General features: G+C 35.2%; 2 protein-coding genes across 2 annotated transcripts; one reads left to right on the forward strand and one right to left on the reverse strand.

Moving 5' to 3' along the window:
- On the forward strand, positions 3,995 to 9,634 carry LOC104704674 (transmembrane protein 56-B-like). Its single transcript, XM_010420721.2, has 8 exons — positions 3,995 to 3,999; positions 4,099 to 4,143; positions 4,354 to 4,405; positions 4,501 to 4,589; positions 4,672 to 4,814; positions 8,805 to 8,878; positions 9,013 to 9,261; positions 9,443 to 9,634. The coding sequence occupies exons 1-8, from the start codon at positions 3,995 to 3,997 to the stop codon at positions 9,527 to 9,529; spliced, it is 744 nt and encodes a 247-aa protein (XP_010419023.2). The 3' UTR covers positions 9,530 to 9,634.
- Positions 10,828 to 12,327, reverse strand: LOC104701256 (probable S-adenosylmethionine-dependent methyltransferase At5g38100). The gene is made up of 3 exons (XM_010416904.1): positions 12,175 to 12,327; positions 11,422 to 12,075; positions 10,828 to 11,331 (listed from the first exon to the last, which is right to left on the reverse strand). The coding sequence occupies exons 1-3, from the start codon at positions 12,247 to 12,249 to the stop codon at positions 10,999 to 11,001; spliced, it is 1,062 nt and encodes a 353-aa protein (XP_010415206.1). The 5' UTR covers positions 12,250 to 12,327; the 3' UTR covers positions 10,828 to 10,998.

Below are 23,792 nucleotides of genomic sequence, written 5' to 3' on the forward strand. Positions count from 1 at the left end.
TAAATATTAGATTGATTAAGATTTTACAATTAAACGAGGTTATATATCGGTTTGAGTGATAAAAGAAAATTAGGATTTGGATTATACAATTAAAACGAAATTATGTGTCAATTTAGGTTTACAAATGAGGTGATTAGGGTTTAGATTTTTACAATTGAAACGAAATTATATCTCGGTTTGGGTACGAATGAGATGGTTAGAGTTTAGCTTTTACAATAATAACGAAATTATATGTCGGTTTGAGTTTACAAATGAAGTGGTTAAGGTTTAGATTTTACAATGAGAACAAAATTATATATCGGTTTGGGTTTACAAATGAGGTGGTTAGGGTTTAGATTTTACAACTAAAACAAAATTATCTGTTAGTTTGGTTTATAAAAGAGCAGTTTAGATTTTTAATTTTAAAATAATGTATAAAATTTTGTTTATTTATTTTATAAGGAAGTGAATGAAGAGGTTCCTAAGAGATTCACCCAAGTATTGTCCCTATAAATATAAAGAAATATAGAAACATACCGAAATCATCAAAATATCATAACTTAAGCAGAACAAAGCGAATTCAGTGTCGTTTTGGTTTCATTTCAAAACCCATGAACCGAATGAAAGTTCATCATTTTCGAACTAAACCAAACACTTTGAATTCGGTTAATTTCAGCTAGTTTTTCCTCAAACGTAATTTTTCAATTTGTGAACCAAACTTAGTAGTAATGGACCTAACTCACTCCTATAAACTAGCTAAATGGAGGAGGATTGCCTCACATTATATATATTCCCCAATGATTTTGTTTTCTTTCGATGTGGGACTCTAACACACCCTCCTCACACTCAGAAGACATTTGAAGCGTGAATTTTGTGGGACTGGACATCCAGGGTGGTAGGCCACTTTCGAGAAATTTGAACCTAGACTCTGATACCATCTTAGTGAATGTAGCCTAACTAATCCCAAAAGTTAGCTCAAAGGAGGAAAATTGTTTCACACTATATATATTCTTATTTGGAATAATTTTGACACACTCCTCTCATGCTGATATTTGAAGTGTGAAGTTTGTAGGACTGGATATCCACAAGTGTAGTCCATAATCAAAAAGTTTGAAACTAAACTATAAGATTATATTAGTAATATGACCTTATTCATTCCCAAAAATTAGTTGAAAGGAAGAGAATTATCTTTTTTTGTCAACTGGAGTATTATTACTTTCTTCAAAAAGTCAGATGACAGAGTCTTAAAACCCAAGAAAGGGTTACAACAACAAAGCCAAAATTTACAAAGCAAAAGTAGTAAAAACACTAAGACAAGCTTTGCAAGAAATTGAGAGAAAAATTGAATCTCTCACTTAACCCCAGTCCCATGAACTTTTATGCTTAACACGCGACCCTGCCGAGCTATGAGTGCAATCCAATTAACCCGTAACTTTTGGTCGGTTAACCATTAGAGATTAACCAAAAAACAAGCTTTCTTAAGCAAACATCAAACTTAAACATAAGGAAAGAGTGCTGCTAGATCCAACTCAACAACCACGTGTCACGATCTGAAGCGAAGTTGAGGACACATGGGACGAGAAGAGAAAGGAGTCACCAGTCTGACTTTTGCAACACCAGTCACCACCGATCTCCAAACCACCGGAAACCACCGCACACTTCACATAGTCATCATTTTCAGGCAATCTGATGGAGGCTCGAGCAAGCACAAAGGACCCAAGCCCAATCTTCTTCGTCAAGAACAGCCAGAGCACAAACTTCCCAGAGAAAGATGGTTCACCATCTCGTATGAAACCACCATGAACCTAAATACTAAAATTAAAAGATTCGAATCGATCCAGATACGTTGCAGCAAAAGAGAAGACCATCACCATCATCAATTACTTCATATCGAACCAGATTCACCGAACTAAACTCCAATCCACAAATAACAATTCATCCTTTTAAATTGAGAACCCCAATACGCTTGAAGGACAAATTAAACTCCTTAATAAAGGAAGGATCGAAGAATGACAAATTCAGATCAAAGGAAGGATAAGAGAAATAAAGATGCAAATGAAAGATAAGCTACAAAAGAAAATCAAAAACGATTGAGACAACAAAGAAAAACAAAATCCGGAAGAGAATCTGGAACCAAAAGCATCAAAGAACCACCGAGAGATGGACGACAGATCTTCTAGATAAAAACCGGTCAAAACGATACTATGTAAGCCATCGTTATCGGAAAAAGGCAGCCACCGTTGCTGAAAGAGCCAACAACTGCTGGAAGCGAGCCGACCAATGGTGTAAACGATACCACCGATGTCGGAAGGAAATCCAGTCGCACACCACCATAGAGATGAAAACGGTGCTGGACGATAAGCCAGACATCTCCTCTACCGAAGCTGGAGATGCCAGAAACTAAACCCGACTCACGGGAAGAAAATGCTGGTTTCAAATCATACGATCCAACAAAATAAAATTGACTGAGATTTCTCTCTGTAAATGATACAAGAGAGAGAAGAGAGAAAAATCAGAAAGAGAATTAAAGCATCTCCACTGGGAGTTGCACTCATGGTTGCTCAACCAATTGGGGCCCAAAAACTGAATAAAAAACCCATTTATCGGTCTATTTAGGAGAGAATCGATTATCTGGAAAGTAATTTGAGCAACCCAGGAGAATCGTTACGTGGCATATTCTCATTTGTGGAAAAGAAAAATATAAAAGTGATTTTTTCTTTTTTTCTCCATTTTCTTCTTTCTTTCTTCCCCGAATTTTCTCTCTCTCTTCTCTCTCTATACAAACGGCGATTGGAAGGCGATTCATCCCATGATATAAGATTGGGATCACTCCAACTTAAGATCACACAAGGATCAAGAGATTCCAAGCTTATCTTGCGGAAGGTGGAATTCACGAGCTGGCTCTGAAGCACTCTCTCGTGAATCAAGTGGTGGTACGATGGATAGATGGGTGATTGACTCGCTCAATCGGTGGGATAATCGAATTGCTCGATCAATGAACGAATGAAGGATGTTGAATCACTCAACAAACTTAATTCGTAGGATTCTGAAGCACTAAGTGAACCACTCACAAATAACTAAAGAACAAAGTAATACAAAGACTCAAACTTTGTAAAGAAGAAAATGCTTCTATTACTTTAAAATGATCAAGGGTCTTTTACAAATGAACGAACTAATGAGCATATATAGGCTCAGCTACACGTTCTAGTGTTCTAAAACAAGAAACAAATCATAACAATTAATGAAAATATGGCACTGGACCATTAAGTGTAGAATCGGTCCAAATAAGGCAAGTGAGGTGTGCCTTGTGTCTCGTTAACTTGGGGAGGAAGTGGTGACGTCTTGGAAGCTTCTTGGTCACTTGTGGTAACTCAAATATGCACAAGAATAGAATAGGAATTAGTCATTGTGCATTGATGGCAGTCGGGTCCGATAAGGGCAAGTAATAATAGGATTGAATCCGCCTAATCCAATGGCTATTATTGCGTGTGAATATCCTCCAAATATTCTCTGGTGGTTGTAGAGGCTCTCCTGGTTTCCATATGTAGATTTGGAGCACGTCCAAATGAAGGCAAGAGGAAGTTTCCATATATGGCTCCAAGTAAATCAATGGACATGATTCAAAGGATGGTTTAGGCTTGGGTCTTCTCTTGGGTTGTTCTCCATGGGATGGGGACTTGTGGTGAATCAAATAGGTGTGTGGGCTTCCTCTAGGGCTGTTCCAAGTGTCAAAAGGCCGAAACTCTTCATAGCTTGCAATGATGTCTGATTCATCTGCGAGTAGTTCAAGTCCATCAGCGAGTAGTTCAACATGCCTGTCAGCGAGTAGTTCAGTAGGTCCAACGAGTAATCCAACAAGTACTTCAGCTATGACTTCTTGTGTCATCTTTGAATCAGATGAATGGTAAGTGATTCCTTGATGACTTGGTGTTGCCTCATTAAAAACCTTTCTAGGTAAACCCAGTGGGAAAAACCCTAGACAAGGGAAAAAGAGTGCAACAGTCATATCCCAACAATGAGGTAATTTGACTTGCTGATGCTTGATCCCTCTTGAACCATTGGACTCCTTAGGGTTAATTTGATGATGATTAATTAACCCTTCTCTTTGTGCTTGATCAGAACTTCATTTGGGAAAAGATTCTCCAAGATGCTCTTCGTGGACCGGTTTGGTGTGTGGCCCGGTTGGTTCACCATGCTCCCGGTTTGGTTTAGTTCTGATGTCCGCATCATCCTAAAACCGGAAAAATCAATTGATTCACCTCAAATCTTTTGATTTTTGCGGCTAAAACTGGAGGGTGGTTGGTTTATGAAGGCGATGGATTTTCCAATCGGTTAACCGAGGGTTGTTGGTTTATGAAACCGATGGCTTTCAAGACAAATCCTTTTGCTTGCTTTGATTTGCTCTGGTGCTCTCATGTGCATAATCGTAAGCCTTTTTGATTTGTCCCTTATCTTTAGGTATTTGGTGATGAAGATGATGCAAGATTCTTGATTTTGGTTTTTGGTTTTTGTTTTTTGAAGGTTTATGACTTGAATCGTTTCATAAGTCCATTGCTCTTTGGTGTTTATGGAAAACTCGACAGCAAAGTTAGAATGGAATGGAACAATAGATTTTTAGATTATTCCCTTATTTTGAGTTTTTTTTTATCTTCTTTTGTTGATTGTATTTGAGCAAGTACTTTTTTCTCACAAGGGTTTCTCAACCTTTCATGCTATTTTGACTTATGTGGCTTCAATCTATCTCTTGGTGATATCATATCAGTTTGATGAGAATGTTCATGGTGATGCAGTCATCAATAGTACATCAAAGTTATCAGAGTCTGTAATGGGGATTAGTTCTCATGAACTCTGTCTAGAATCTCAATAACTGCTAATGAGATCGTCTCTTATGTCTTTTGGTCTTTTTGCAGATCTCCCACTACAAGAAAACATGGGATTTACGACTACACAAATAGTCACTACATAGTCACTAATTTATACATAACGACTAAGTTACGACTAATAACTGTTGTCGTAAATCGATAGTCGATAAGGAAATTCAGTCGTAACATAGTCGGTAAATAGCGACCATATTACGACTATAAAACATAGTCGTAAAAGTAGTCAAACCTAGTCGTAAATATTTACGACTATTTAATGACAATTTTACGATTAATAAAATGTGAACAGAAGTAGTTTACGACTAGTTTGAGAATAGTTGTGATTTCGTCGTTAACTTATGCGACTACCTAGCTACTATTTGACGACTATTTTACGACAAATTTAATCCAGATTTAATGACTGGTTTGACGACTATAGTGATTAAAACCATATTTTTTTTGTTTTGTTTTATAATTCGAATTTCTACCAAAGAGAAACCTAAAATTCACATTTTATTAACAAAAAGTTCACCACAATTGTAATATGTTAACCACATTAGCAATTACAAAAAGTAGACAACATTCATAATAACCAAAAGAGAACCAAAATGATCAATCAAAAACTATGATTGACACATCATCCTAAAGTGACAAGTTCATGAGAGTTAAGGAATAGAGATAAGTAGCCTAAGAAGTAACCTAAGAAGCAGATGTTCTTGGTGTTGGAGGGGCGGTGGATGCATCACTTGATTCAGACACAAGGAATTCCACAAAGGCCAGATCAGTTTTGCGCTAGTACTTTTGGAAATGATCTATCTTCATCTGTTGCTCAGCCACAACTTTGGAATGTTCTGCTTCACGAGCAGCAATCTCAACATCACGTTTTGCATTATTGGCAATTTGTTCTTCAATTATACGATGAGCTTCTTTCATTTGCTCTTGCAATACTACAAACGACGACTCTCCTTGTTGATGGCTCTTGCCATTGAGAAGATCCTGAAGATGATCCTTGAGGCTTCCAAGTCCAAAAAGATTACCTCGTGAATCCTTCTCAGTGGACTTAGAAAAGAAAAACTGAAACTGTTAGTTCTGAAAATGAAAGTTGTGAAGACTCTTTAAATATAGATTGTGAAAATGGTACTTTACCTGAAGAAATATGGTCGTATAATCTTATGTTGTGAGCTCCTGAGCTCGTGAAGGATCTGACTCGATCTCAGATATCTTAGCTTGTAAGTTTTTCTCATAAGTTGAGAAGATCTTCTCGACCTTTCGATCGACATACATACTATCTGGCCTTGTATGTGTCTCTTTGAAAACCTCACCAAGACTCAACGGTCTCCTAAGTTTCTCTTCCTGGAATGTTAAAAAAGGAAAAAAGAAGGTTAATATATAAGTTAAAGCTACAAAAAAAGGTTAAGACATAAGTTAAAGTTACTCACCAAGCCTTGTTTGACATGTTGATACGATGTTGGCCTAGATAAGTGCATCTGTGGACCGAGACCATTACGGTCTGACATACGAGCATTGGAATAGATTCGACTCCTTTCTTGTGCTTCTTCATTATCCCACTGCGCAACCATTGTTTTCCAGAGAGTACCCTCAATCCATTAGGTTGCACTCGACTAGTCCTAACGTTGCATACCATGTTTTTCATCCGGTGTTGACATATCTCATAGAAAAAGTGTTGCATTGTCCGTGTTATCAATAGATCCCAAGTGTGTGTTTTCTAGGAAAAAAAATAGAATTAAGTTAGTGAAAAACAACAATTAAAACCTATCTATGAATGATATATGACATAAAACTATACCGCAAACTCAAGGAAATATCTTTCTCGTCTCTCCGGAGGCACACATGACCAATTATAGTATGGACCATCAAATTGGTTTGTAAAAAATTTAGTAATCTTCCGCACCAGTTGTGATTTGACATCACGAGTAAACTTCATAACATAAGAATCAAGTCAGCATCAAGCGTAAGCGTAAACCATACCGAAGTCATTTAAAATCAAATAAAAAAAAAATGTTGTTCGAGAATGTATGAAAAGCCGTCACAATCACATAACACATGTACTCTTCTAGTTACTACTAACTGATGAGAGACTTGGGAATGACAAAACAATAGTCAATAGTGATGTTTGTCTGCAACCGAGTTGTGTGTCATCTAAAAGCAACGATTCATCGACTCTAATCTAGAAAATGAAATTAATTCTAAGTCCAAATCCTATTTTAAAAGTGTTTACATACCAAGTCGTGTTAGGCTTCGGTTCCGGTGAGAGGACGTTCGTAAAAGTATGATGGTCCGACACCATAAGTATGGCGTTAAGAGCCCTCAACGTGTCCTCTCGGAGTTCCGGCAACACTGGATCTGACTCGTCGAAGTTGTTACCTTGAGAAGAAGGATGACTTTGAGCGTGAGAGTTCTGAACTGGAGATGTCACAGAATCATGCAAAGGATTCGATTGAACCGGTGGATTGTTCTGAACTTCTGGTAATGACCGAGTTGGTTGATCTTTAACGCTTCGATTCAAGGAGTTCTGAAATAGGATATGTGGTGGTGGATAGTTTCTGACCTGAGGTGCGGCTGTCGTCGATAGTCGGGAGGAAACGCGGGACTTGTTCTTGAGGCGTCTGAGGCGTAGGATTTTGGGCCGCCGACGTGAAGTTGTATTGAGGCGGTAGAGGATTGACTTTTCTCACCTTGGACGGAAGGTTAGAGCCACCGGGTCTGAGAGAAGCGTTAGGGACAACATTCCTCTTTCGTCCAGACTTCTTAACAGGTGGCATCGTATGACGAAGACGAAGAGGAAGACGTTGAGATGGCTTAGGTGAAGAGGAAGACGAAGAAAAGACAGATCGGAGATTGAGAGAATAGGAGATTGAGAGAATCGGAGATTGAGAGAATCGGCGAAGAAGAAGAATGGTGAGAAATGAGAGATTAGGATTGTAAAATTAGGGTTAGGTCGATTGTTATAGGCTGGACTGCGTAAATAGATTCCCAGGTTTAATTAACCCAAAATATTTTAAAATTAGTCGCTTATTAGTCGGGGATTAGTTGGCATGTAATTTTATATTAAAAAGTTGGGCTTGTTTTGGAGTGCAAAATCAAAATCTGGTCCAACACGTAATAACCATGTTTAAACCCAATATTTTGAAGTTAGTCACTTGTTTGTCACGAATCAGTAGCCAAAATTAATTTTATAAAAACCATATAATTTAATTTAGTTTATATATTATTTAAAGCATACTACTTATATATACACTACTTAATATATTGATCACTTAAAATTTACAAAACATTACTTACATATATACTTAATATAATAAAATTAAGACTAGAAATGACTTAGCATATATAAATAAAGACCACAATTTTTGATAATTCAGACCTACTAATTCATATACATTTTCTTGAGCTTCACCTCTACAGGTAATTTTTCACTTTGCAACCAATTCACATCTGCAGTAATAGAAAACAAAAGCTCAAGTCTAAACAATTAATAAGACATGGTGCACCTAAAATTATATAACAATAAGTATAGATATGGTAAAGCAAGCATAAAAAATTTGACATTACGGGTTAATTTTGTTTGTACCTTTGAAAATGAGAATAATATGATGAGAATGCCACAACATGATGCTTGTATTTATAGTTTATATGTGAAGAATGCCACAACATTAGTCGCTGTCTAGTCGCCAACTTACCGACTCACAGACATAGTTGCTACGTAGTCGCCAAATTAGCTACTCTGATGCAACTAAATTAAGTTCTTTCCATTTAGTCGTATAATGGTCGTTAATCAACAACTACAGTACCGATTATTGTATTTGGTCGGCAAATAACGTCTGAGTTACGACTAAATTTAGGCAGTTGTAACGTGGTAGCTACAGCGTCGACAAGTAGTCAGGAAATTAAGCGACTACGTATTTAGTCGTTAATTGTAGTCGTAAATATCCTGTTTTCTTGTAGTGTCCTTAGGCTATTTTCTATCAGACTTGGCAATGATGTTTTTGCATTTCCCTGCTCTTGGTGGTATTGAATACGTAAGGCATCATATAATATTTTCCATATTTGTTTATGAACTTTGATAGGAGTTGGCATTTAATTCCGGTTTGGCTGAATGGATTTGGTATTTACTATTTAGCTAATGGTGTTGTTCTTTTGTTACTTGTTTAAGGTTTTTCATCACTTCTTATCGATGCTTGCGATCATTCTTTCTGTCACAAGTGGGCAAAATCAGTTCTACATCTTCATAGTTCTCTTATCAGAGGCCACAACTCCGTTTGCTCTCACGATTAATCTACGGACTCACCACAAATCATCTTTCAGAAGCAAAGCAGTGCACTTTGTCACCGATCTCAACGCTGGTCTTCTTCTTAATCCCATCTCTGATAAACCCCCCTCCTCTGCTTCTCCTCCTCTTCCGGTATCTATCTTAAAGTTTTCATCTTTTTCTCTTTTTGTGTTCTTGTTTGACATTTAAGTCTATCTTTTGTTCTTGACCATTGCTTATGGGAATTTTACTGTAAACTGATGGGTCTTTGCTATAAATTTGTGTGTGCTCATTTAATCAGCTCAGGTTAGTTTTCTCTTTTTTTCTTAATTAGGGTGAGGAAGATGAGTCTAATAAGAGAAATCAACTAGAGTCTATCACTGAGGAGCAGCAGCAGCCTAAGAAGGATTTGGTAGACTAGCCAGATACTTCTCATTTCTGTGCATTCCTTGGTTCACTATTGTCTTCAGATCCCAAAGACAAAAAGAACGATCAGGATCAAGACGAAGAATCAGAAGAAGAAGAAGAAGAAAGAAGATTCTGAGGTAGAAACAAGTGATACATCATCATCTTTCTGTTTCTCAAAATACTTTCTCGTTGGTCTTTTGTCTAGTCTTGTCACTACCTCTTCTGCTTTATAATCGTTGAAGTGAAGCTATTGTTTATTGAAATCACATTGCTTTTGTTTTAAGACATATCCACTTTGAAACATTTCATCTTTTTTTTATGTTGTGTTCTTGTTGAAGCCAGTTTTTAATTAGTCAAGCCTGTTTTTGATTAATCAAGCTTTTGCTTCCTTTTTTTTTATGTATTTAATTTAAATAATTGTTTTTGTGATTTTAGATTATTAAAATTTGTTAATTAATAAACAATAATTAAAAAATATTATTTAAATACTTGAACAACTTTTTTTAGTGTTTTCTACTCGAGGGTTGATTTTATTTAAGTTCTAAATAAGTTACTTTAATTAGTTTAATATTAATTATATAACTAATTAATATTTAAACAACTTAAGAGAGTTGCTGGAGTGGAGATGGTCTTAGGTTACACTATATATATTTCCTAAAAATTTTATTTTCTTTGGATACGAAACTCTAACAGACCTAGATCAAAGATACCGATTGATATACGTAAAATGAAAATTCTACACAATAGATTTTTTTGAGTTGTAGATAAATTTGAGTTGTTTCTCAGATTTTTTTTTTCCAACGTTTTCGTTATAGTTTTCATTTTTTTATTGCTGAAAAAAATTTGAGGTTATATATGATTGGTGCCATATTTTTTTTTTATATGGATCCCCCACTCATGAAACAATGGTTGACTTTGACATAAGAACATGATCAAATATTCCTCAAAACTGTTTATAATAAAATAAAATTTCACTAACCCACAAAATTATGTTTTTTTTTTCTCACTGTTTGACAAAATATTTTCTGCCAACGAAACTATGTGGAAAATTTTTCTTTTCTTAGTGTAGATTGTAAGTATAGACTGTAAATGGTTATCTGATTGATTTTTACAGTAAAATATACGTTTGGTAAGAAAATAGAAAAAGTGTGTCCTCGATTTTTCACACAAAAAACGTGCCGAAATATCTAGTCAAAATTGGAAATTTTTTATTTTACGCAGAGGATAAGAAATTATAAATCAAAATGTGAAACCTTGAATTCAAACTCTGTATTGGCCATATTAAAATAAACATATGGAACAACGCTATAATAATAAGCGAAAAGTGAAGTTTTATTAATTTATAAGATAGGGGAGAATACAAAGACGCAAAGACAAAACAGCAAGAAGAAAAAGATGACAAAGCACCATGATATGGAGGAAACAAGATGAAGCAACAATGGAGTAAAACGCATTAGTACATTACTATATTTGGATCATAGATCAGTTCTTGCGAAGCACAATGAGGTACTGCATTCCAGGTTTACAATTCTGGAGACGAGACATCTGTTCGCGCGCCTTGACCTCGACAAGCTCAAAAGCTTTCCTCATGATCTCGGTCCCAAAATGTGCGGAAATGAACGCTCCATAAAAGGCTTTGAAGGAGATGGCCAATATCTTGGGGTCTAACGGAAACTCATTTTCAGAGTGAATGATATCCTCAAAAGCCTCGATTGTGAACTTCCCATTCTCCTCAATGATTTGCCTTATCTCGCCTTGTTCCGCAAAGTAAATTGAGGTTCTGAAAGTGTCCACCTTTTCTTGCTCGGTCACACCCTTTTTTAAACCAAAAGAAGAAGAAGATAAGTTAGTTAGGTACTTATGTAATTATACGTAATACTTTGAAGATAAAACTATGTTATCTACCTGTTTAGCAAGATCACTAAGAGATTCTCCGATAAAATCCATTACTGTTCCTTTAGGTGTCTCGGACATCTTAACTCCGTCTCTTAGACACGAACCTAAAAGCAACATCAAACCCCCAGGAACGAGCTCTTCAGCTCTAACATCCAATAGTTTCTTGGTGTCGATAGAGTACTGATCAAAATATGCTTTCTTGACTGCTTGGTTAAACCCGGTGCACTGCATGTCTTTGTTCCATAAGGGAGAGTCACGGTCCATGATCCCTTTGGGAATCTTGGAGGTGAAATGGAAGGCGTAACTCATGACTCCAATGTGGAAACTCTCCTTAGGGAGAACACGGTCGAAGAAGGAACCAGGAACTCCGGCGCTATAGTATCTTCTCCCTGGAGGAAGTGTCTTGAAGAGAGTGTTGAAATCGTTGAGGGTAAAGTCGTTGAACAAGACTTGGAACTCGATGTTATCCACCGGGTTTTGTCCGGTTTCTCTTTGGTACTTTTCTTCTACCGCATCTATTATATTCTGGACTGCCACAAAAGTGTTAGGTCCACTTGCACAACCAAAGTCTGCTACATTGAACCGATTCGATATCAAATCGAGGCTGAGGTTGGCTGAGATCGCCTCGGTCATCTTGTCCTTTGCCGCTTCCAACAACGCTCTCTGTATATAGAGGAGACGTAAATACATACATCTTAGGAGTTAGGAATACTGAATACAGGACCTAGCTAACAAATGAATGCAAAATATATGTATTAAAACCTGATACGAAGACTGTTGGTTGTAACTCTCAGGACCATCTCCTCCAATCATGATCCAATCTGGATTGGTAGTCATAGTGTCTCTCTTCTTTCTTCTTCCCACTCTTCTTCTCTTGTTTGATGCTTTGGTTTGTGATGAGAGTAGTGATAATCCATGGACGTCTCTATGCCTATTTATAGTAATATTTCTTGTGAGTTTAGTATTATTATATTCAACGTAAACTTTACGTGGAACTTAGACAAATTTGTAACTCAGGATAATGTGACATATGTTAAAAAATCATTTAGATTGTGACATTTGTAAAATAGTTGTTGGACCGCTAAAATTTTATATCATAAATAAAGTTTGCAAATTGAACCTCACTATTCCTGCCTAATGAAATGGATGAATAAGGGTCTGAAAATATAGACGTTTTATTGAATTTTAATTTATAAAATTTTTTGAACAGTTTAACAAAATTAATAAAATTAAATAATCGAAATATTGTTAAAGATTGTTAAAGAGTTTTATAAATTAGTTTTTAAAATTTTGTAAAGTTTTCCAAACAATTCCTGTATTTTTGTGATACTTTTCATGATTTTATTTTGTAAAGAAAGTGTCTAGAATCATAAACTAATAACATAGTAATTGAATTCATTAAACCAAATTTATTAAGATTTTAAATGACTTTTTATAAATCACAAACTAATAACACTAAATTTTAATGGAATTTAACAAAATTTTCATGTAATAACAATAAATTTTACATAACATTTAAAATCTTTAAAATTCTAGTCAAATCTCAAACCAATAACTTCGGATTAAGTTTAGATTTTCTAGGCCACAGTCAGTTTAAATAGTGTCACGCTTAACAATTACACTCATGTGTTTTAGGAAAATTAATCATGTGGTTAGAATGCAGATCACCTCTTGATTATATGACTTTTGCAAAATAGTTCGTATAAGATTACGAAAGAAATTCGTATAACTATATAAGCTTTAAATTTTAGTAAATTTGAATTTTGTTTACGGTTTTAAATTTTTCAAATTTTTATTTTATAATCAAACGATTAAATTTTTTTTATTGCTTTTGTCAATTTAAGAAAAAAAATCTAAAATCTATGTTACTTGAACATTTCATCTTTTGAAGGGACTTGAGATTTTTTTCTTCCATTATTCATTTTAAAGTTTTATATAAAAAATCTTAACTAATCTGAAAAACTTAAAAACTTATGACCATTGATAGCTATAATTAGGTCTTCTGAAACTAAACAAATAAGGAAACTATTTTTAGAAAATGACGTGATACACGAAACAAAGAGATTAGTCAAATGTGACCGGCGAGACCACAGCCGTCGAAAAAGATTTAGTCACATGCCCATACATATATTATTGTATGTGTTAAGTGTGACCGGCGAGACCACAGCCGTCGAAAAAAGTTATTAATATACGTTTCCTTCTAATTTTGAAGTTTGACTATAAGCAACAGAAAATATTATATATTTGGTCTTTGACAAGTCAAGAAATATTGTTTGGACAATGACACGCATTTCGAACTTTAATATCATATCGCTTTCTCATTCTGATGTTATTTTGGTATTCAATGTTTATAGTTTTTGTAATGGTTTTTGATTTTTGTTTTTGAAAATCTCTTTTTTTTAATCAATTCAAGATTTTATAAAATTGATTTTCAAAAAATTCAAGAATCTAGTTTTTGGAAGATTTTAACAATTTTCATTAATAATCTAAAAACTATTTTATTTGAGTTTTTCAGTTTCATTTTTTTTTATTTAACTTTTGAAGGAAATACATGTTGACTTTATTTACTCATTTTATGATTTGTATATGTACATATATCTTATTGGTGCTAACGATATGGTTAAATAGTTAATTGACTAGGGAATTTCAAAGATATTTTTCCAATACCATTTTTTAAAATATATCTTCCTAAAACTTTCTCAAAAAAACACTACTAAAAATCATATATTTATTTAAATATGTATGTAAACTTATAAAAATATATATACACAAACAATCGTTAAATGTGTGTAGAATTATATATAATTTATAAAGAACTTTTAAAACTTTTGAAAAAACTTTGAAAACGTATAAAACTTTATATATATTTTGATCGAATTTCTAATTTAAAATGTATCTTTGAAAAGAAGCAAATCAAAAATAGTATTTTCAAAAATTCTCTTAATTAAACTATCATCCGAGTTTTAAGAGAATGTATTCAATCCAATATATCGAGTAATTTGAATTTTTATATGATTTAGATGATTTTAGGGAAGTTGATATGATTTATTGTAAATAAGATAAATTCTTTTAAAATTTGGTGATAGAATATTTAATCCATTAGTTTGAATCAAAAAGAAAAGTCATATGGCATGCATATCTTAACTTATCATGGTGTAAAATAACATTTTTGACAGATAAAGTATCACTTCTTAGTTGATTGTCGGGTGTCAATGTTGAATGTCCAATACAGGAAGGAACTCAAATAATTTGTACAGTTAATATTTGACAAAGGAAAGATATTTACAAAAAACAAATATATTATTTTACAACAAAAAAGGTAAAAGATGGGACAATAAAGATAGAAAAAGTTGTGTAATTGTTTTCTACATTTTTGAAACTTTTTATGAACTTTGGTATCTGAAAACCATTTTTGTGAGTTATTAGTGTTAAATGCAGGAAAAGAAAATTACAGTCTTTTGCTTTAAATTTGAAAGTTTGACTATCAACAACAATATATGTTTCAAACTAGTTATAGTTATTCAACTTTAATAATGTTTAAATATTTGGTCTTTGACAAGTCAAGAGATAAGAGTTTGGGAGGATGTTGATGTTTTGTTTCATCACGGATAACGACTCTATTTTTGCTTTTAACTTAGAAAATGACCTTTAAGATATTATCTCGCTTTCTCATTTTGTTGTACTTTTTCTAATTTGTTGCAGGTATCAGTTTTTTTCTCTTAGTTAAAATTTTAAGTAAAAACAGTTTGTATTTTCTCAAATTATTCATGATATATATATATATATATATATATATATATATATGTTCATATCTAGTTTGGGGCTAAGGGTACGATACGTTGTTTTCAAGTTTGGTGATAGAGTAATTAATCCATTGGTAAATTTTTCTCCAGAAGAGTTAAAATGTTTGACTCGAAAAGAAAATTCTTAAGCATATCTTTATACCGGTCATGGTGTAAAAACATATTTTTGACGCAGATTACTTAGTTTAATTGTTGAATATAGAGAATAAGAAAATAGTTGGAGAAATGTTACGTAACTAAATTAACAAAAAAAAAAGTAAAAATAGAATTATTTTAAAAAAATGCCATAAACAGTAAAAAAATTTGTAAAAGCTGCTATATTCATCGATTTTTTTACGAATTAACTGCTAATTAAGAAGACAAAACTAGTTTTTTATATTTATTTTTTATTTTTCTTATTTTTTTTCTTTTTCATATTCTTTCTAATCGAAAGATATTATCTAAATAAAACAATTTTTTTTTTTCTCTCTTCTAATTGTTCTAGCCGTTGCTTATTACTTTCTCCGATGGTTGGAGATTGATAGCATTGTCATCTTCTTCCTTTCATTCATCTCAATTCTTTTTTTCTCTTGGCAATGATAGATCTTTCCAGAGTGGAAACTCTTACGTCGGTTTTGGTGGGATCTATGATGTTCATAATCAGATCCATGGCTTCCTTTTTGGTCATGAGGTTGAAGTTTTTTGATCTGGTTTTGCGACTCGCCAATATAGTTTGTTGGATATGTTTTATTGTGTGTTATGGTTGTGGTTTAGAAGAGTTTTTGTCTTGGTTTTAAGGTTAGATCTGAATTCTTTCACATCCTCTCTTCAAAAATCTCGCTGAGAAAAAATACTATTGAATCGTGTTGATGGCATAGTCACAAAAAAACATGACAAATCTCAAATCTGAGTTGGAGTATTTTCCTCGTAATTGACCAAATTTTAATTTAATGAACAACTTTAATTTTTAATGAACAACTTTAATCATCAATAGACAATTTTAAATTTCAGTAGACAGCTTTATTCATAGACAATTTAAATTTCTAATGGACAACAATTTTGGCTTATTTTCTCATCTTTTAATCATACTTGACTTGTGAAGAGTTTTTATAGATAATTTTAATATTTAGAGGACAACATTTTGTACAAATCCATTATCATCTCCAATCTTGTCCATGACCTAGTCAATCGTCAACTAATTCTCACGCTCTGTTTTTTCTATGGACAAATATGTCTCTAATTTAAATTTGTCCACCGCGAAAGCATCTAATATCATACCACATTTAATGCTTTGTTTCTTTGTTTTTAGTTATTTAATGATGTTATTGTTCAAGGTTAGTTTTGTAATTTTTATAAATGTCTTAAAGATGAATTATGGCATTTCTAGAAAGGAAAACAAAATGTGGCATTGCTAATTAGTTTTTTTTTTTGAGAATGTGGCACTTTTAACAAAAATCCCTAAAAATATTGGGAAAACCCTAAATAATAAAAATAACCAACAAGCGCATGTCGGATGGATTTGATTACATGTTCTGGAAGTGTTACCACCAAACCTTACTGATACATTTTAAAATTTAGTGAAAAGCTTGTATATATATATAGCTTAAGAAATAAGATTAAAAATTTAATATCGTTTAGCGGGTTTTTAACGTTTGATAAATGCTGTTAAATCGTAAAAAAAAAATTACTAACTTTCTGTAAATGGAATATTTTTTTCCCAAACAAAATTTCAGATGTATAACGTTTAAAAAAAGAAGATGGGATATTTTTTTTTTCTAAAACTATATGGAATAATAAAAGAAAAAGATATGTTTCACTAGATGCTTTCATTAATCCTTTTAATAAATGCATCTCCACTGGATTCTGATTCAAATCGATTAACTTTTCATTGGAAACCAATGAATCTTCTAAATATATTGTCGTCTTCAATTTTACATTTGTCAAATGTTTTAACCTTATCTCTGATTCTTCATTTTTTCTTGCTTTGGTGTATTTTTAATTTTCTTTTATCAATCGTCATAAATAATTAAATTAAATTAAATAATTAAACAAGTATTTAAATCAAACCAGCATAATTTAACCATTTCACGTTGATGGATATTACTGTTCCGTTATCTTTCATGGCGGTACAAACAGAAAAGTTAGTTTTAAGGTTTAAAGTGTTAGTGAGATCATTTTAAAGGTTTATAGTGTTAGTGAAATTCTCTCGAGTTTTAAAGTGCTACCCAGTAACATTAGTAAATAGAACACCAATGAGAATGATAACTTCATAGAGGGGTATAAGACAAAGTGACCCTCTATCCCCTTATCTTTTCATTTTATGCTCAGAAGTTCGTCATCTACTTCACAAAGCAGAAACAAACAAGAAACTCAAAGAAATGAAGATTAGTAATATTGGTCCAAAAATAAATCATCTTTTGTTTGTTGGAGATGTTCTCTTCTTTTGTCGTGCCTACAAAAAATCATGCTCTACCATAATGGATATTCTTTCAGAGTATGAATTGGTTTCCGGTCAAGCAATAAATTTACATAAATCAGCAATTTCTTTTGGTTTCAAGGTTGCTTAACATGTGAAGACCAGGCTGAGAAGGATACTCAACATTCATAACAATGGAGGCTGTGGAAAATATTTGGGATTGCCATAAAAAACTTGGTAAAAAGAAAAAGGAGATATTTGATTTCATTGTGGAGAGAACCAGACGACCAATGGATGGTCAAACCGGTTGTTATCTGATGTGGGTAAAGAGATCCTAATTAAAACTGTGGCTCTTTCTCTTCCAGTTTATACAATGAATTGTTTCAAACTCCCTAAAAGGAATATGTGAAGATATTGTTGGTCTTCTACCAAATTCTGGTGGAAAAAAGGAACAAGCAGAAGATCAATGCATTGGTTAGCCTGGAAATGTCTTGCTTTACCAAAGAGAGAAGGGGGACTAGTATTCTGAGATATTGAACATTTCAATATAGCAATGTTGGCCAAACAAGTTTGGAGATTCTTACAATCACCCAACAGTCTGCTATCAAGGTTGTTGAAAGGAAGATATTTTGCAGACTCTAACATTCTAAATGCAACTCTTGCTCGGAAACCATCCTTTGTAAGGCATTCACTTCTAGAAGGTAGAGATTTACTAAGGGAAAAAATGTGAGATTTACTGTAACATCCGCGAACCAAATTTGGGGATTTTGGGGATGGGTGTCGGTCGACACCAGCAATTTCTGGTTCGATGAGAGTGTTTTAATTGTCGATTTGGGTCGGTTTGGTTTAAGGAAAACCATGGAACCGGGTTATTTAAAGGAAAAGTCGATGAGAAGGGTTTTGGCAAGTGCTTTTGTCGCTGTTTTCCTTTGTTTTTGAGAGAAGAAGTGTTCTTGAGGTTTTGGGAGAGTTTGTGATATTTCTTGGCGGTTTTTGGGAGATTTGTTCCTGATATATCATGGTTTTTATGGTTTTTAACTATGATATAAGTGTGCTTGGTTCATCGGGCCATACAAGACAGTGTCTCAGTTTTTATTGTTTCAAACCGTATTTTTTTTTATTGAGTCAAATTTTTTGTTGGAAACTATGATTTTTCTTTATAGAATACTGCCATGGTTGATTAATGCTACAGACTGAATCCACAATCGACTAATAAAAAATCCAATGGCTGACCAGAGAACCAGAGACATCCGAATTTCCAACAGAATCCATAAAAGCCTCAGGTAATTTCTGTGCTTTTTTTTTTACCTCATCAAGGAGATTGATGTTCATAGAGCTTGACTCCTTGTTCATACCTGACAAGTAAGCTTTAAAAAAAAATGGTATTCCTCTCCCAAGTTTGAAAGATTTTTCCTGAGAGCTTTGTTTTAAAAAAAAAAAGATAAAAGATGAGATGATTTTGATCAGTTTAGAGAGCTAGGTAAATTACATGTGACCTCATTATTCCACTCTTGAGTCAAATGATCACACAAAGCTTGGAAGCGAGGGGTAGGTAAATTACCGATGACCCCATTATTCGCCTACATCTTTGAGAAAAAAAAGAAGATAAAAAAAACAACAAAGCAAAACTCAAAGGAAAATAAAAATAGAATAAGTCTGGGAGAGAAAAAGAGTACCACATGAGGTAAAAGTTTTATCTTGCTTGTTATGGTATAGTACGGGAATGAGTCTAGAAGGTTTTTGACATTGATCAAATTGATGAGACCCACCGATGAAGGCTTAATGGAGGAAGTAGTGAAATTTGTTTTGAATTTGGGATGCTATGAATGTCAACGTAGAAGTACATGGTGGTTCGATTTGGATTTATCTGCTAAGCATATGGATTATGGTTTGGATGATCATGGCATTACTTTAGAAAGAGAAGGAGTTTCCGCGTTTTCAAACCTCTTTCACATGTCTAAGTTTCTGTTTTGCTTGAGGGCAAGCAAAGGCTAAGTCTGGGGGAGTTGATATATCATGGTTTTTACGTTTTTAACCATGATATAAGTGTGCTTTTTGAGTCTTTTGATTTGTCTTGTAGCATGTTTTTGAGTCTTTACAGGTTTTCTAGGATTTTGGCACAGATGGAGCAAAGTGAAGCAAATTGGATAATTTTTGGAACATTGAACCGAATAAATCAACTTGGAATCAATCAAGAGTGATGGTGTCGATCGACACCACACTTGGTGTCGGTCGACACCCTGTTTACCCGACTCAAGACCCAAGTTTTGGAAAATTTACAAAAGTTACCCAAAGTTTTTCATATTTGCATCATTAATCCTTGGACGTGTTTTAGGACATATATATAGTACATTTAGGTTTTAGAAACCCTTAAGTTTTATTCTAGCAGCTTTTATTGTTTGAGAGATATTGAGAGCTTTTGGGAGAGAGATCTGAACTTCTTTGTAGAGAGAATAATTTCTTTGTAGAGAGAAGAATTTCTAAACTCCTTCTTTTACTTTTGATATCTATTGCTTATTATTCAGAAAATATGTTTTGTTCTTCATTGAACATGTCTGAGTAGTTTGCTTGTTAGGTTCAGGGTTTTTCACAGGGATTTTATGATTTATTAGATCTGTTTATTTAGGATTCATTATTTTTCTAGATCTTCATCATAGGTTGTTCTTCATATTAATCCTTGATTGTCTATCTAGAATTAATAACTTAGGAAAATAAATTGATATGAGAATAAAATTGATTTTTCTGATAAAACTTTTTGATGAGCAAAATTACTTCTTGCAAAGAGATTTGATTTAGTAATTTTTTGAACAATCTAAACCTGGTTTCAAAGCTGATTTTTAACCTATAATTTTACAAAGAGATTTGGATTTTCTGGCTTTAAATTTAGATAATATTTGCATTGAGAACTGATTTATTTTACAAAAGAGTTTAAAGTTCTAGATCTGATCTTAATTGCTTGAATCCTATTTAATTATTGATTTAATATTTTGTAATATTTTGTAATTTTGTAATTGCTTGAATCCTTTTTGATCCCTGAATTTTCACAGATTTTATTTATTTTTTTGCATTATTATTCTTCATTTAAATCAACTTGTTTAGCGTAATTATAAAACTCTGTGGAATTCGACCCCTAAGTACTACAATGATCTCTTAATTTGAGAGAGTAGCTCTAGGGTAAATTTGAGCATATCAGTTCCTGTGGAGTGAAGATCTAGAGCTAAGGACGAAGGAGGAGCTTCTTAAGGTGTGGGATTCGTTGCTGTGGATCAGAATCTTCATGCAGAGAGGTGAGTGCATGACCATCGCTGATCTATTTGTTTTGCTTGTTTCTGTGGCTGTTTGTGTGGTATTCTTGTGTCTCTGTGGTTGGATGTTGGTTTCTATGAGTTTCCAGGAGTTTTATATGAGTTTTGGATGATTTGCAGGATTTGGAAAGCAGATCTTCTACGTTCGGCTTCGTGCAGAGCGAGTTGAAGAGTCAGTGTTGATCGACACCAAGTAGGTGTCGGTCGACACCAAGGAAGTAGTGTTGATCGACACTGAGGTAGTGTCGGTCGACACCCATTTCTCTCAGCAGCGGCTCATGTCTGTTTTTTTTTGTTTGTTTGTGTTTGGTTGTTATTTGTTAAACATTAGTTTCTCAGTTGCTTGTGTGTATAGCCCAGTAGATGGGAGGATTGCCTCACTAAGTATTTGTGATAATACTTACGCATCTCAATTGTTGTTTGTGGTGTGCAGGTATGTGACGTGGAATCAAGGCGATGAGGAGGAGGATGATCTAGGGTCTCGTTTGTGTGTTGTTGGTTATGCATTGATGTGGGAATCTTGGATAGAGTTATGCTAGGTTGCTGGTTAGAATGGTTAGGAATGATATGGTGTGAATGATTTGTGGGTTTTGTATTGTTGGTATGTTTCCGCTGTGCATATTGGTTGTTGTTGGTTTACTGCTGAATTGTGGTTTGGTTGGTTTAATTAAGTAGTATGAGATGCTTAATTATAAATATTATATTAAAAAAAATGGGTGGGGTTGTTTCAGTTTGGTATCAGAGCCCTTACGGTTCTAGGATGGTTAAGTGGATGGTTTAGAGCGGTTTAGGAATTTAAGTGGGTGAATTATTTTCCTGTTGCTTAATGCATGATGTTGTGAGATGGAATCGATTATGAGTAGTTGGTCAGTTTGTTTGTGGTATGGAGTCTTAGTATCATCCTCTTCGAGCCTTCAATAAAATTCCATGGTAAGATGTGTGCTTTGTGTGCGGTTTTGAATTGTGTGCTTAGCCTTCTGTTCTGGGTAATGCAGATGGTTAGAGGTGATGCAGTTGCTGGTCATGGACGCAGACGTGGTCATGGACGTGGCCATGGTCGAGGTAGGGGCAGAGGCCCAGTGGTTAGTGATACTGTAGATCAGAGTGTTACATCTGAGAGTGTTGGCAAGCCGCAGGGCTTCCAGGAAGGGTCCATGAGTGTGGCTGGTGGGGGTACCGATAGGGCCGTAGGCGCTGAGGGGGTAGGTGTGGGCGGTGTCGGTGCCAGAGTTGCCGGTGATGCTAGGGTTCTGGGTGCGGGAGTCCCAGCAGGTGGAGCCCCTGAAGGAGGCGTTGACCTGGCGGGCTTGTTGACACAGCTGTTGGAGCGGATACCGAGAGTGGTACCGGCTCAGGCATAGGTAGTACCATCAGTGGCGGCGGGGGTGCAGCAGCCAGTGGCTGCGGATGTAGGAGTTCATTCTCGTTATGTCAGTATGCTGAGGAGGATGAACTACATCGGTACTGATCAGTTTTCGGGTGGTACTGATCCTACTGTTGCAGATGCGTGGAGGACGAGAGTGGAACGTAACTTCCAATCTCTCAGATGACCTGAAGAGTTTTGGGTGGACATAGGAGTCCACAACCTGATTGGTGATGCACAGTTTTGGTGGAGATCAGTGGCTACTAGGAGGGTGCAGAGGGAGATGTCTTGGGCTGACTTCGTGGAGGAGTTAAACCGCAAGTATTTTCCTAGGGAGGCATTAGACCGGTTGGAGGTGCAGTTCCTACAATTATTTCAAGGGACTCGGTCGGTGCGGGAACTGGACTTGGAGTTCAGTCGGCTTCTGATGTATGGTGGTTGGGCGATGGAGTCCGAGGTCGCTCAGATCAGGAGGTTCATGAGGGTGCTTCGTGAGGACTTGAGGGTCCACCGTAGAGGGAGGAGTTACGCCACGAGGGTAGAGATAGTGGAGACCGCAGCTGAGATAGAGGATGACTTGAGGTCAAAGGTAGAGGTGGTTAGCCCGACAGTTCGGGCAGAGGAGACGCCAGAAAAGATCGTTCCTGTCAAAGGCAGCAAGCCAGCGCAGGGACAGAAGAGGAAGCCAGAAGACACGTCAGGTATGCAGCAAGGTGGGCGAGGGTTTTTTCTGATGTGGAGGCAGGTATTACAGGTTGGCAGACTGTCCCAATAAAGGTTACCCGCAGGAGTATCGTCGATTGTGTTATTATTGTGGGAAGAAGGGGCATAACAGGCCTTTCTGTCCTAAGTGGAGGCAGATGATGAAGGTTGTGGCGCAGCCGAAGGGAGGATCGGGTGCCCAATCCGGCGTTTAGTTTTAGCTTTTAGTTCTCTTTCTTTCATTTATGTATTTTTGTTTGGAGTTGTAAACGATTATTACATTTGAGGTTTTAATAAAATGGAGTTCTTTGGATTTGTGATTTGTGGATCTCGTGGAAAGGAATTCGCTCGGGATTCTATAAATTTTAAGTTTCCATAAATAGAAAGTTTCTAAAAATGGAAAGTGTTAAAGGAGTTAGAGCTTTGCTATTTATGGAAAGTGGTGTTGCAAAAAAGAAAATAGAAAGTTTCTAAAACTAGAAGGTTTATGAAAAGTTGGAACTTGTTTATTTTTGGAAAGGGTGTGTGTGAGCAACAAAGTGTTTGAGATGTTTTTGGAGTGAGGCCTGGGGGTGGCCAAGGCAGAGGTGATATTAAGGGAGAGTATATGGTGTTGGTAAGACATTGAGATGTTCTACGCGGATCATGGGGGGTGGTCCCGATTAGAGAAATGCTTATAGACGTTATGACCGTTTGTTATAGGGACGGAGGGTCCTGAACAACTCGTGAGGAGATGGGGGTTCTCCTGAGGGGACGGGGGTTCCCTAGATACCGATAGCTCGAGGGATTACGGTCCTAAGGGTGACAGAGGA

Source organism: Camelina sativa, chromosome 7 (genome assembly GCF_000633955.1).
Source record: "Camelina sativa cultivar DH55 chromosome 7, Cs, whole genome shotgun sequence".
Lineage (NCBI taxonomy): Eukaryota > Viridiplantae > Streptophyta > Magnoliopsida > Brassicales > Brassicaceae > Camelina > Camelina sativa.

Excerpts from the sequence above, each read along its gene's own strand:
- LOC104704674 (XM_010420721.2), top strand. Across the intron at positions 4,815-8,804 it reads AGAGTCTGTAATGGGGATTA|TGTCCTTAGGCTATTTTCTA; the intron begins GTTCTCATGAAC and ends GTTTTCTTGTAG. Across the intron at positions 9,262-9,442 it reads CTGCTTCTCCTCCTCTTCCG|GGTGAGGAAGATGAGTCTAA; the intron begins GTATCTATCTTA and ends TTTCTTAATTAG.
- LOC104701256 (XM_010416904.1), bottom strand. The coding sequence starts at position 12,249 with ATGACTACCAATCCAGATTGGATCATGATTGGAGGAGATGGTCCTGAG. Across the intron at positions 12,076-12,174 it reads ACCAACAGTCTTCGTATCAG|AGAGCGTTGTTGGAAGCGGC; the intron begins GTTTTAATACAT and ends CTCTATATACAG. Across the intron at positions 11,332-11,421 it reads TTAGTGATCTTGCTAAACAG|GGTGTGACCGAGCAAGAAAA; the intron begins GTAGATAACATA and ends GGTTTAAAAAAG.